Source organism: Geotrypetes seraphini, chromosome 18 (assembly GCF_902459505.1).
Source record: "Geotrypetes seraphini chromosome 18, aGeoSer1.1, whole genome shotgun sequence".
Classification (NCBI taxonomy): Eukaryota; Metazoa; Chordata; class Amphibia; order Gymnophiona; family Dermophiidae; genus Geotrypetes; species Geotrypetes seraphini.
The window spans coordinates 26264517-26279569 of NC_047101.1; the positions used below are offsets into that span (position 1 = coordinate 26264517).

General features: G+C 42.5%; 1 protein-coding gene across 1 annotated transcript in view; it reads right to left on the bottom strand.

Annotated features, from left to right (window-relative positions):
* The window catches only part of STING1 (stimulator of interferon response cGAMP interactor 1), a 57905-nt gene that overhangs the window by 35802 nt on the left and 7050 nt on the right, over nt 1–15053 (bottom strand). Inside the window, exon 2 of the mRNA XM_033927224.1 lies at nt 9543–9790. Within this exon, the coding sequence (XP_033783115.1) occupies nt 9543–9790 (248 nt within the window). The remainder of the gene's footprint in view (nt 1–9542; nt 9791–15053) is intronic.

Sequence of the window (15053 nt, forward strand, 5' to 3'; positions counted from 1 at the left end):
TAGATTGTCTAGGCCAATAGCTTTGTTCACGTTTATTTTTGATAGTTCACGGTAGACTTCGCTTGCAGTAAATTCCATGTTCTGGAATGGGTCTTCCGAACCCCCCCTTGTCTGTAGCTGAGGACCAGATCCTGGCGCTTTGCAGGGGAAGACTGAGCAGAAGTAGTTATTGAGTAATTCTGCTTTGTCTGCATCTGAGTCTGTAAAGTTACCGTCAGGTTTCTTTAGGTGCCCAATGCCGCTTGTGTTCTTCTTCCTGTCACTATCGTATTTGAAAAAGGATTTCTCTCCCTTCTTTACCTGCCTAGCTATGTTTTCTTCCATCCGGAGTTTAGCCTCTCTGACTGTCGTTTTAACTTTTCTGGATTTAGCCATATAGGTTTCTTTAACTTCCAGTTGCTGTGATTGTTTGTAGGTAACAAAAGCTTTTTTTTTTTTTTTGCTTTACTAGTTCTGAGATCTCCGCGGAGAACCACTGTAGTCTATTGTTCCTTCATTTGCTCACGGTTTTTATGTATATGTTGGTTGCTTCTGGCAGGGTAGATTTCAGAGTCAACCATAGATCCTCTACGTTATCTGTCGTGCTTTGATTTTGCAGCACGTTGTAGACGTAGTCCCCCATGCCTTGAAAATTAGTTCCTTTGAAATTTAGTACCTTAGTCAATGTATTTGACCTAGTGTTTCCTTTCTTGAGGTGGAACCACACCATGTTGTGATCGCTGGATGCCAAGGTGTCTCCCACCGATACCTCTGTGACACTGTCACCATTGGTGAGCATAAGTCCAGGGTCGTCTGACCCCTAGTGGGTTCCAGTACCATCTGCTTTAGGCATGCTCCTCGCATGGAGGCTAGTATCCTCTTGCTGCCGCTGGTTGTAGCGGAAGGTTCGTTCCAGTCCACATTGGGCATATTGAAATCTCCCACTAGCACTGTATCTCCACGCAGTATTATGGTCTCAATGTCTTCCATTAGCTCTTCGTCTGCTTGCTCCTTTTGTTCAGGCGGTCTGTATACAACACCAAGATACAGGCATTTGTTATTGCCCCTGGCCAGGTTCACTCAGAGGGACTCTCCTGTATACTTGATGTCTGTGATTTTAGTAACTTTGATGTTTTCTCTAATGTATAGAGCTACCTCTCCTCCTGATTTGCCCTCTCTATCTTGATGGAGTAGATTATAACCTGGTATGACCATATCCCATCCGTGGGACTCCGAGAACCAAGTTTTTGATATCGCTACTACATCAAGGTCAGCGTTTCTCATTTCTGTTTCCAGTTCTAGTATTTTGTTGCCTAAGCTACGGGCATTAGCATACATGGCTGTCCATTCTTTCTTTTTGTATGGAGTGTTTTCTGGTTGAGATAGTTTGTCCCCTTCAGTCGTGCCTTTGTCACCCCTTCTGATGCCTCGGTCTCCTTCAGTGTCTAAGCGATTTCTTCCCCCTGACGTCCTGTCCATGCGAGTTTTCCCCACTGGCTCCAAGAAGGAGACTCCGTCTTTTCCTTTGTCCCCCACTCTACCGACTTTATTGCTTACCCCAGATACTAAGTCCTTGTCTTCCACTCTTCTTTTTTCCCTCCCTCTGTCTCCTTTAGTATTGGCGCGGTTTCTTGCCTCCGAGTTACTTTCCCAGCTTGTGTGAGTGTGGGTCCCCTGCCCCGGCTCACCTAGTTTAAAGCTTTATGAAGTGAGCCAGGCGTCGTCCTAGGATATTCTTTCCTCTTCTGGTCAGGTGTAGGCCATTAGGCCCCTGCAGTCCTTGAAGTGCTCCTCCGTGGTACAGGAAGCCAAAGTTCATCTCCCTGCACCAACCCCTTAGCCACTCAGTAGTCCTCTTGATCCATTCCTCTCTGGCTCTCCCCTTGTCTCTCACCGGTAGGATGGAGGAGAAGACCACTTGTGCTTTCATTAGCTTCAGTTTTTCTACTAGGGCCCTGAAGTCTTCCTGTATCTGCTCCGGGGAGTTCCTGGCTGTGTCATTTGTCCCAACATGGATGAGGAGCATTGGGTAGTGGTCTTGGGGTTTGATTATTTTGCCTATGCAGGTATTCACATCCTGGATCTTGGCTCCTGGTAGACAGCAGACCTCTCTTGCTTGTAGATCAGGTCTACATACCGGTCCCTCAGTTCCCCGCAGCATAGAGTCCCCAATGACAACTACTCTGCGCTTCTTGAGAGGATGTTGTTTTGTTACTTCATGATTTGGGGCCATCTGCTGGGTTTCCTGGATGTCTTCCTGAGTGTTCTTTTGAGTTCTGCTGGCGGGACTTTCCTGTATGTCTTCCTGAATGTTCTCTTGAGTTCTGCTGGCGGGGCTTTCCTGTAGGAGCTGATATCTGTTGCTCAGGGTGATTTGCGGAGTTGATGTAAGATTGTGGTTGTGCTTGCTTGAAGATAATAATCTAGAGGAGTTGGACCACCTTCTGTATTTGCTTACCGAGGTGATTAGTTGCCAGGTATCCTTGTCTCGAGACTCTTCTTCTTTACTTGCTGAGGTGAATAGTTGCCAGGTGTCCTCGTCTCTAGTCTCTTCTTGTATCCCAGCCAATATTTCCAATGCTGTGGGCCTGACTTCTTGCCCTTGCTCAGAGACCTGGGATATTTCTAGGAGGGCTCCATCGATGAAAGCCTCACTCTCTCGGATACTTCTTAGCTGCTGCACTTCTTCCCTCAGACTTGTCAGTTCTTGTAGGATGTCTCCGTTGAGCTGTTGCTGGTCGTCCTCTTCCGTCTGCACAGAGACTGAAATCAGGTGGGGTTCAGCTTCGGTCTGTATAGAGATCTCCGCTGTCCATCGGGGGGGGGGAGGGGGGGATTTTCCTCAGTTTGCACGGAGACTGTGGCCTTCATCTGGTTCTCTTCTGCAGCCGTGGGTTGATCTTGTTTGCAGCCTTGGTGCTCCTTGTCTTCCCTGCCATTCTTGGTCCTTTTTTTTTTTTTTTTTTTTACAATAGGCTATATTTTCTGAGCAATAGGTAACTTTCTGTTTAGTAATAGGTTTTATAGTAAACAATACAGTAGGTTATACTATTATTTCTAAACCACAAATAACCCCCCTTTTTATTTTTAACAATAGGCTATACTTTTTGAGTAATAGGTAAATTTTTGTTTAGCAATAGGTTTTTATAGTAAACAGTAGAAGAGGTTATACTATTATTCCTAAACAACAGATAACCCCCCCTTTTTATTTTTAACAATAGGCTATACTTTTTGAGTAATAGATAACTTTTGTTTAGCACTAGGTTTTATAGTAAACAATACAATAGGTTATACTATTATTTCTAACAATACAATAAGTTATACTATTATTTCTAAACAACAGATAACCCCCCCCACCTTTTTTTTTTTCATTTAGCAGTAGGCTAAAGGTAATAGATAACTTTATGTAAGCAATAGGTTTTATAGTAAACAATACAATAGGTTATGCTATTATTTCTAAACAATACAATAGGTTATACGTGTACGTGCGGCTGTACATGCGGTAACAAGCTATAGATGCAGTCTGTGCATGTGGTAACCGGCTATAGATGCAGTCAATACATGCTTACATGCAGGCTAAACATGCAGGCTATACATACTATATAAGCTATATATGCAGGCTATACAGACTATATATGCGGTGGCAAGCTATAATTATAGATTATACAGGCAGCAGCTGGTTATCCCTTTGATGGTAAATAATGAGTACATATCCTGTGGTCCGGGTTTCAGATGTTTTGCATAGACGCTTCGCAAAGTCGCGTGCTAAGGCGCACGTGCCTTTGCTGTGTGCCTTAGCTGGCGCGCCGAACGGCTGCACGCCGTTCCTTTGGTGTAATTAGTGTGGTTTTGCTGACCTGGGGGGGGGGCGGAGCTAGCTCACACACCCAGCTGGAGGGGGGACAGTTTCAGTGGAGGCTCTGTGGAGGAGCCCGGCCCCGATCTCAAAAGGCTGCCGATTGCAGCTTGTGGGAGCCCGAAGAGCTCTGTGGAAGAGCCAGAAGAAGAAAAAAAAAGCTCTGTGGAGGAGCCAGAACAGAGTTTCTGAATGCTGCAGACTGCAGGTTCAGTTGTGGAAGCCGTTCCCTTGGTGTGGTTTCGCTGACCTGGGGGGGGGGGGCGGAGCTGGCTCACATGCCTGGCTAGAGGGGGGGCAGTTTCAGTGGAGGCTCCGTGGAGGAGCCCGGCCCCGATCTCAAATGGCTAACGATTACAGCTTGTGGGAGCCCGAAGAGCTCTGTGGAAGAGCCAGAAGAAAAAAAAAAAAAAAAAAAAAAGCTCTGTGGAGGAGCCGGAACAGAGTTTCTGAACGCAACTGGCAACTGCAGATTCAGTTGTGGGAGCCGTTCCCTTGGTATTGGACAGACTTGTGTCCCATATATAGTGATTTGGTGTAGGATGGGCTGGGGAGGGAACCAATGGTAACTCCACTAACTTGGAACATGAGGACATTACTGGACAGACTTGAATGAGTTTAGATGGCAACTTCAGATGCTGGAATAATACCAGGTGGACTTTAGTCTATGGCTCAGAAATATCAAAGAAGATACAAGTTAATTTAATCATGTATTTTTAATGAGAATAACTAATGGCAGACTGTTCAGGTCTTTATTTGCCGTCATTTACTATGTAACTTAGATTTCCTCTGCCGCAGTGATATGGAGAAGCTAACACTCTACATACACAGCAGGATGTGTCCCTGAGTTTGCCCCTGAAGGAGGATACGAAATGGGGTACTCTGTAGGGCAATCAGCTGAGGCACCCCCTCTTAAGGAAATTATTGAACACTTGCAGACATAACAATAAAAGTCTCCGTCTACATTGAGTTATGATTTACTTGGTGGAAACTTTCTTATACTAGGATATGTGCGCTTAAACGATTTTGTATTCAAGATTTTTTGATTTCTCGATTTTATCTTTGCACATAGCACTTTTGGAAATTTTTAAAAATGATCAAAATCAGGGTGGTAATAAGCGATACTTGTGGGTAAATCCTGCAGAGAGGACAGCTTCTTCACCCTATAGACGAGGGGTGTGCAACCTTTTGGGTTCCATGGGCCGCATTGGATGAAAAAATTTTTCTGGGGACGCACAAACACTAACACTAGTTGATGAGCAAAAAAAAGGTTGAGCAAGACCCAAATTTGCAATCACTAATAAAGAAAATGTTATCCAATAATAAACCTTCATTAAAGGGACACTGTGGAAAGGAACCCAAAAAAGCAGTAATACTTACCCTGAGTGATCCTCCACGTGCACCGCTGACAGTGGAAGCAGCTACAGGCTTCTGATGAGCAGGGATGCGTGTTCCTGGTTCTTTCATTCACTTCTATTACACCTACGGTGAGCGTCATCAGAGGTGAGCCTCATCAGAGCGGGGATGCTGAATCAGCTGTCAGCAGTGCACGTGGAGGATCGTTCAGTCAGGGCCTCCTATTTTGAGCTTAGGTTCCCTCAAAATGAATATCTTCCCTGCTGTAGCTAGTAGGAATCCCCAAGCCTCACCAACTGACGGCCACCACCTCCCCTTACAACTTCCCAAGTTCTGCAGCTGGCAGCAATATTGCAGAGCTGCTGCTTTCCCTTCTCCCTGCCCCCTCCCCCCTTGGCTTTCATGCATGCATGAAAGCAGTGGCAGCTTGAGGATATTGCCATTGGCTGCAAAGCTTGGAGATTTTGAGTTGCCAGACTGGAGGAAGATGTCTTCAGTTGGCAGGGCTTGGGAATCCCCACTAGCTCAAGTATTTATAAATTGCACTCAGGCAGGGAAAAACTTTGGTGCCCATCCACTAATTATGGGCTCCAGTCCCTCCCATAAATCAGCTGTATATAACTACGCCACTGAATACAAAAATAATTGTGATGCACATGTTGTCTGGATGTTTTGTTTTTCCATCATCTTGGTCCCAGTTTCTCTTTCTGCATTTTGTCTATCTTCAACTAATTCTCTTTCCAGTGTCTGCTGTCCATTTTTTTCTCCTCTTCTCTCGTTCCAGTTCCGCTGCTATTCAATGTATTCATAAATGATCTAGAAACAGGGATGAAGTGTGAAATAATAAAATTTGCAGATGACATCAAACTATTTAATTAGGCTAGGACTAAAGAGGAATACGAAGATTTACAAAGGGACCTGAACAAACTAAGGGAGTGGGCGAAGAGATGGCAGATGAAGTTCAATGTAGAGAAATGTAAGGTCTTACACGTGGGAAACAGAAACCCGGGGTACAGCTACACGATGGGAGGGCTGTTATTGAGGTGGGACTGCATAGAAACTGCACTTTGCATCAATAAAGCTCCTCTACACATGCCCCATGAAGCTTCTGTACCTGCTCCAAATTGAACTGTCACTGCTGAAGGACACCCCAATGGGAAAAGGAATAAGAATGATCAGTGTTCTTGTCAGCTGTTGCATACCTCCCCCTGCCCCAGCAGATGTCTCAAGTACCCCTTGGAAGGAAACTGTCTGCTATCTAATATAATAAAACTCTAAGCCGCGCATGCGCACTCCCTCTGCGTGCACCGGTTTTCCGTGAGATGTAGGGACCCGCAGGTAGGAGTGCACATGCGCGGCTTTGGGTTCTGTTTTTCGGTCTGGCCTGCTCCCTGCTGCTCCTTGCCGTATTGTATTTTTTAGTTGAAAGACGTGGCGGTGGCTCCTCTCACGATCCCCGCCTGCGTCGAACTTCTGACGCAGGTGGTGATCATGAGAGGAGCCGCCGCCGCGTCTTTCAAGTAAAAAAATACAATACGGCAAGGCGAGCAGGGAGCAGGCCAGACCGAAGCTCCGACTTTAACTGCCAGTTGGCCGGCTCCCTTGCCAGAGTTATTTTTTCAGTTTAAAGGTGCCGCGGCGGCTCCTGTCACCAGCCACACCTGCTTCAGAGAAGAATTCTAATGCAGGCGGGGATCATTAGAGGAGGAATAATTACAAAAATAACTCCGGCAAGGGAGTCTGCCAGATCACCATAGCAGCCCCTCCCGCCCTCTCTCTTGGGCTACTCTCCGGGAGAAGGCGAGTGAAGCCCGGTACTTCCGGGTAGCTAAGGGGCGGAGTGCGGCGCGTGCCCAGGGTCTGGGTGGAGAAGCCGATGCTGGAGCCACTCGCGCACATTAGCGCTGGTTAACGAGCCCCGGAAAAGGCCTGAAAGAGTCAGGGAGGAGCCACCCCCAAGACAAAGAAGCCAGCAGAAATGGAAGTTGGAGTTTGAGCCAGTGATGTATGTGAGGTGATTGCTTAAATCTGAGATTTGAAGACATGAGACATCTGGAGAACCTAACAGAACTTTTTCTCTCTGCCAATCAGCTCTCCTCCATGTATGGTGCCCAGGTTCTCTCTAACATAACTATACTGGAGGTGGCCAAAAACCGCCTTAAAGCCATACCACTCAGATTGCCAAGCAAGCTTCAGAAGTTGGACTGCAGCAATAACTTGATTCCAAAAGCAACAGGGCTGGATTTTCAAGGTCTGCTTGACATTAAGCATTTATCTCTTGATAACAATGTTCTCAGCTTTTTTGAAGATGGGGCACTATAGAAGTGTTTGCAACTGTCTAACCTAGCCCTGCAACATAATCTGCTTACTGTCATTTCCCTGAGGTAGGAGTCTAAAGCTATGCATTAGTAATAAACACTCACAGATGCATATTTTTGAGTAGGTATTTAGTTATATAAATGTACAACACCCACTACCTGATTAACCTGTTTATGAATACATATTTCTTGTTGGTTGCTATGTATACTGCCAACTACTGATGAACAAACTAGAACACTATGAAGTCCAAAGCACCTTTAATAAAGCATATAACAGTCCAAATAAGAAGAAGTTGCTTTCTGGGAGAACAGACTCAATTCAAAGCAGTTACTTTCTCTCAATTTCAAGCAGCCTCTTTCCCTCGACAAGGATGTGTTTTAGCTGGTGTGTTTTCATCAGGAGAAGTAAAACACATCTTACAAACTCACTGGTTGAGATGATACCAACCGATGTTTTGAACACAGTCCAAAAATAAAACTCATCACAGAAAATGAGCTGTAGAAGTTCAAAAATGTAACTATTGCAGACTGCTTTGGGGGGGGGGGGGAAAGGAAAGGAGGCCTACTGCTGGACAGGGGGAGCAGGAAAATGTGCTGATGGACAGGGGGGAAAAAAGGAAGGGAGGCCTACTCCTGGACAGGGGGAGCAGGAAGAGGTGCTGATGGACAAGGGGGAGGTAAAACAAAGGGAGAAGGGCTGCTGCTGGATAAGGGGAGCAGTGAAGGGGTGGTGGTGGACACAGGAGAGGTAAAAGAACTACAGGAGGAGCAGCGCTGACGGTGCTCGGCACCAAATGCCAGTTTCACTAGTGGCCAGATCGGGAGCCCTTTCCAGCAGGGCACCTAGCATCATCTACACCCCTCCCCCGTTCCAGCAGGGGAGAGCCGACAGAGGAGAGCTGCAGTCCAATGCTCAGACCAACGGTCGGTTCGGGAGCCCGTTCCAGCAGGGTACCCGACACCATCTTCATTCCTCCCCCATTCCGAAGGGTCTACCTCTGAGGATCTCGCATCATGTGCGGCAGCGGTGGAGATTACTTTGCCAGAGATGTCGCCTGTTCTTGGATGAAACTCGGGACCCAGATGATAGCCATCGGAATTGGGGTTGACGGCAGTTAAAGAATAGAATGGGAAAGGTGGTTGAAGTGAATTGGGGTGGAGATGGAGGTGGGTATGCAGAGGGATAGGGATATGATGTATTCTGGAAAGGCATTTAAGATCTGGTGTTAATGATCATAATAATTACAAGTCAAAGATCTTGATGCTTTTTTGGAGTGGGTTTCTGTTTCTCTCTATGCTTATTTTTATCTCTATTTTGTTTACTTTAATTATTATTTTAATTCTATCTTTAAATTATTTATTCATTACTTGTTGGAATATTTCATCTCTACCTTTTTATTTTTCATACTGTTTCTTCAGGTACTTTAGTTAGATTGTGAGCCTTTGGGACAGTTAGGAAATTTCCAAGTACCTATCTTATTTATTTAGTTTTTATTTATTGTAACTTTAATTCATCATTTTTGTAAACCGCTTAGAAACCTCACGGTTATTAGCGGTATATAAGAATTAAATTAAATTAAATTAAATTAAAAGGAAGGGAGAATGGACAGGGGGAGCATGCAAGGGGTGGTGGTGGACAGCCAAAAGAAAGACAGAAATACAGAAAGCGGCTAAGGAGACAGAGAGAGAAAGAAATAAAGACAGACACACAAACATATATTCTAGCACCCGTTAATGTAACGGGCTATTCAGTGAGGGTCTGGGCAGGGAGAGCGACAGAAAGAAAAAAAGATAGAAAGAAAGAAATAAAGATAGACAGCGGGAGGGAGAAAGAAAGAAATAAAGAAAGATAGACAGGGCAGGGAGAGAGACAGAAAGAAAGGAAGAAAGAGACAGGGGAGCAGGAGAAAGACAGACAGACATCTATTCTAGCACCCGTTAATGTAACGGGCTTAAACACTAGTACAACATATTGGTTAATGTGTTTCTTAGATTTGAAAGAGGGCTTCTTGATATATTTTACAGCTAGTTACCTTGCTTGTACATGATGAATCTCTTCACAGAAGTCACATATGCCTTTAATAACACGCATAAAGAATGATATAGTGAAGAACATCAGGAAATGGTTAAGGATAGGCTTATATGTAGTAGCCCCTTCTACATAAAGCGTGACAAAACCCAAGATGATTCCACAGAAAATAGCATAGTGAGCTCGTCTCCCTCTTGCTTTTGGAATAATATCACTGGATTGGACAATTGTTCTTCTTTTACTGTGAGAATTCTAAGAAGGAACATACACACAAAAAAACACTTTACAGTAAATTAAAACAATTTATGAATGCTACATTTGAGCATAGAGTGCAGTGACTCAATCCAACCAAAGGATGCTTGGCAACCCAAAAATCAAGGACTACTTATCTCTTACTTCTAGATCTGGACTAAAGGAAATACAATATATCCATCATTAATAATAGTGAAGCAATAGCTAATATTAACTAAGGTCCCCTTTTACAAAGCTGCAGTAGAGGTTTCTACCATGAGCCAGTGAAGTAAATACTCTGATGCTCACAGGAATTCTATGAGCGTCGGAACATTTACCTCTACCACAGTTTTGTAAAAGCCAGCATAAATGAGCTTTCAGAGCGACAATGGTTCAGATGAAATTAAATGCTGCCAATACTAAGCTTTTATGGCTTGGCCCAAAGTTAGATTCTCTCCCTTCTGCTGTAATCTTAGGAGAATCTTTGAAAATTGAATTTTCCTCATTAGTACTAGGTATTGTTATCGATTCTTCACTTACATTTAAGGACCAACTAAACTCGCTTATTAAAAAGTGACTTTTCAGCCTCCGTGATCTGAGAAGAGTGAGAGCAATCATTTTGTCAAGGTTGGATTACTGCAATTCAGTGTATTTAGGTCTTTCAAAGGTCAATCTGCAGAGACTTCAATTAATACAGAACACTGCAGCTAAACTTATTTTCGGTAAGAATAAATTCGATTACGTAACCCCTATGCTCAAGGAATTACATTGGCTTCCAGTGTTTCTCAGAATTCAATTTAAGTGCATTTGTATTGCATTTAAGATCCTATTTGGCATTTTAGCCACTTTGATTCCTTTAGACTGGAATGTTCATAGATCTTATATTGGCAGAAGTTCTCAAAAATTAAAACTTACATTTCCTTCTCTCAATGGTAAAAACAGAACTTTAAAGAGATTTAGGGCTCCTTTAACTAAGCTGCGATAGTGTTTTTAGCGCATACAGGATTTTAGCGCACGCTAAACCCGTGCTTCGCAGCTTGAACTAACACCAGCTCAATGCTGGCGTTAAAGTCTAGTGCACATGGCAATTCAGCGCGTGCTAAAACCGCTATCGCAGCTTAGTAAAAGGAGCCCCTAGTCATTCTTTTGCTTTTAAATTAACCAAATTCTGGAATGCTTTACCGCTTACATTAAGAAGTTTAGGTTCTTTTGTTTTATTCCGGAAAGAGGAAGAGGTTATTACTCAAAAGCGTCTTTGAAAAGGAAACGCTTTAGTCCACCTTTGAATTTATCTGTTTTTTTCGACCCTCAGGGTATTTGGTAGGGAATTCCAGATTGTGGGGACTGTAACCGAGAAGGAGGTGGTTCGACGAGTGCCGATAATTTTTAAGGGAGGGATATGAAGAAGATGTTGAGAAGTTGATCTCAGGGCTCTGAGGGGATCATAGGGGATGAGGGTTCTATCATTAAAAGCATGTTCGTTGGATTGTAGGGGTTTGAATGTGAGAATAGCTATTTTGTAGGTTATTCTGTGGGGAATTGGAAGCCAATGGGCTTTTTTTAGTAAAGGAGTAGCAGGGTCGTATTTCTTGGAATTAGTTATGACTTTTATGGCAGTGTTTTGGATTAGTTGAAGGCATCTGATCTCTTTTTGACATAAACCTTTGTATAATGAGTTGCAATAGTCTATTTTTGAAATGATGAGAGAATGGATAAGAATATTTAAAGATTGTTGGTCTAGGATAGTTGCCAAAGATCTTATCATCCATATCTTGTAGAAACAGTTTTTAACTACTGCAGAAATTTGTGGGCGATACGTTAACTTATCTATAAGTACACCTAGAATTTTTGTTGTACTAACCAGTTCAATTGAAATGTTATTGAGGCCAATGTTGAATATTCTCCTTCCAGGTAAAAAGAATACAATTAGTTTTAGAAATACTGAGAGAGAGCATGTTTTAATTTAACCATAGCCTAATTTTATCTAGTTTTAAGTTGATACTGCTAATATCAGAAATGTTAGATGGATCAATGGGGTGAATGTCATCAGCGTATGTGTAAACGGTAAAGCCAATAAATTGACAGATTCAGTAGAGGGGCCAGATAGATGTTAAATAGTAAGGGGGAAAGAATAGAACCTTGGGGAATACCGAAGTTACTTTTGTAAATAGAAGACGTGGAGTTATTGAAGGATACTGTAGAAGTGCAGTCTGTAAATTAAGATGTAAACCATGCAAGGGTTTGGTTAGAAATACCAACAGAGGCTAACCTTTTAAGTAGTAATTTATGATCTATTGTGTCAAAGGTCGCTGAGTGATCCTATGAGACAAGAATAACTAATCTATGCTATTCAAGGAAGTATTGAATAGAGGTTGTTAATCCTAAAAGAGAGTGTTCCATTGAGTGATTTTTGCAGAACCCAGTTTGGTTGGGGTGAAGAACTTGTGTTTTTTCAACAAAGTCTGAAATTTGATTGAACACGATTTTTTCTGTTAGTTTTGCCAGAAAAGGAAGATTGGCTATTGGTCTGTAATTAGAACATTCCTAAGTAGATCTTTTATAGTTTTCGAGAATGGGAAAGATAAATGAATGCTTCCAAGCTTTTGGTAGTGTTGCTGAGGTTAGACTTGCATGAATAAGTTTAAGAATGTATGGTCCAAAAATAGAAAAGTGATGTTTGAGAATGAATGGGGGAATAGAATCAGAGTTGGAACCTTTCGAATTAAGAGAGTGCATAATATGAACAATTTGCGTTACTTGTTTAGTAAGGGCCTCAACGCCCTAATCATGCAATTTGACATGAGCTCTGCCTTTGACTTGGTGGACCATGGAAAACTGTTACAATGCCTAGACGCAATTGGAATCAGAGGAGAGGTACTAAACTGGTTTCGAGTTTTCCTAATAACACGCACCTACCAAGTCCGCTTTAATCACGATCTCTCTGACACATGAAGCAATCCATCTGGCATGCCACAGGGGGTCACCATTATCCCCTTTGCTCTTCAATGTTTGCATGTCCTCATTGGGTGCGCAATTGTCCCAGTTGGGGATAAAACTATTTAGCTACGTTGATGACTTCACAATAATTATCCCATTCACTAACTCTGTTTCAGAAGTCACCCCCAAAGCAACAGAAGTACTAAATCGGATGGAGCAATGGATGACTGAATTCAGACTAAAACTAAACTCAGAGAAAACAAAATTTTTCATAGCATCGCCACACCCACTTGACATTAAACATCAATGTGCTTCAATAACCTTAGTTATCCCATTCAACCCACTATGAAGGTATTGGGAGAAACACTGGACCAGAGCCTGACCATGAAAGATCAGGTAGACTCCTTGATTAGAAAAATCTTTCTCACCCTCTGGAAACTTTGGTCCATCAGAGCTTACTTCGATGTCTCATCATTTAGAATTCTGGTACAATCCCTTATACTGAGTCAACTCGATTATTGTAACATCGCCTACTTGGCACTCCCTCAGAAGAATATGCGGTGATTGCAAAATGCAGCGGTTAGACTACTTTGTGGACTGAAGAAGTTTGATCACGTAACACCTTCCTATCGACTTCTGCACTGGCTGCCGATGGAGGCACATGTGAAATTCAAGTTTAGTTGATTTTGCTTCAAGGAACTTTATGGCTTAGCCCCTAAATATATAACAGACCTTTTCTCTTTCACAACCAACATAGGCGAAGCTCACACCCGAATTTTGTTTCTCCACCAGTTAGAGGTTGTAAATTTAAAAGTCCTCACCAACATCTTTTCTCACATCAAGCAGCATTATGGGGTAAAGATCTAGAACAATTACTCTTGCCTACTACTTATAGGGAATTCAGGAAACGCCTAAAAATACATCTGTTCCTGAAATACTTAGGAAACCAACCCATACAATCTTAGTCCTCAACAAATGATCTCTAGAACTGTTAATCACTAAGTCTGAACTTTGTTTATTCCACTCAATCTGGAACATCTTTAATCATTGTAAACCGCATAAAACTTCACGGTCCTGCAGTATATAAATTGTTATTATTAAATTTGAGCATGAGGAGCTTAATGAATTAAGTTTGGCTTCTTCTGAGAGAACGGTTGGACTAGTTGCTGTTTTAATTTCTGATCTGATGGTGTTGATCTTTTCTTGGAAAAGGTTTGCCAGATCTTGAGCTGAAAGAGAGTCTGTGTTAGGGGTAGTTGGTTTAGGCTTAAATTGAGTAACTTTTTTCAGGATGGAAAAGAGAGCAGATGAGTTATTTGCTTTAGTGATGCATTTAGAATAATATTTCCTCTACACTGTTCAAGGTCTTTTTATACTATTCTCAATGTTCCTTGTACTGAGGTTAGGTAGGGTAGGATGGGAGCACCACTTGTGTTCCAATGAGTGTACTTGGCGTTTGAGGAGAACCAGTGAGGAGTTAATCCAGGGATTGTGTTGGTTTTTTTTTTAAGAAATTGTACGTGAAAAAGTTGGGGCTAGGTTGTCGAGAAGAGAATGACAGGCAGATCTCTAATTGTTTGTCAGAACCAGCAGCGTCAAAAGTTTTTAGATCTATTTAAAAAGAGGACAGAGGGAGCGAATCATTTAAATTATGAAAGTCTCTTGTAAGGAAGGTTTTTGGTGGCAGTGAATGAGATGCAGGCTTTAAGCAATAGGATGTAGAAATGAAAAAATGGTCAGACCAAGGAACTGGTATTATAAGTGGCTTAGAGACAATAGAAATTTGGGTTAAGGGACTGAAAATCATGTCAAGGATGTGACCCTTTGAATGAGTTGAGTCAGAAAACAAAAGGGGAAATATTAAGATCTTGTAAGTGATTTAGAAAATCAGAGGTAAGTGGGCTAAGGAATTCTTCAAAATGAATATTAAAATTCCCCAAGAATAATAGGATTTTGGGAGAGAGTTGCAAAATCAAAAACGATAGATTGAGCCATAGTGATAATGTTTGTGTTGAGTGGAGGAGGGATATAAAGAAGGAGTAAGTCGACAAATGGATTTGTGTGGATTTTAAGTTGAATGGCCTCTACAATGGAATTGATCGAGGAGGGATCAATGCTAACAGTAAGGGAGGATTTGAAAATAATGGCAAGACCACCTCCTTTCCTGCCAGAGCAGCGATTAAAGAAGTAAGTGTAGCCAGGGGGACTAGCAAAGGAGAGGTAAGCCTCATCTCCCTCGTATAGCAAGGTTTCTACTATGCAATTTAGAACCAAGGAATGTTGAGTAATAAGATCTTTGATTATGTGATGTTTTGTGCGCATTGACCTGGTGTTAAACCTAAATTTA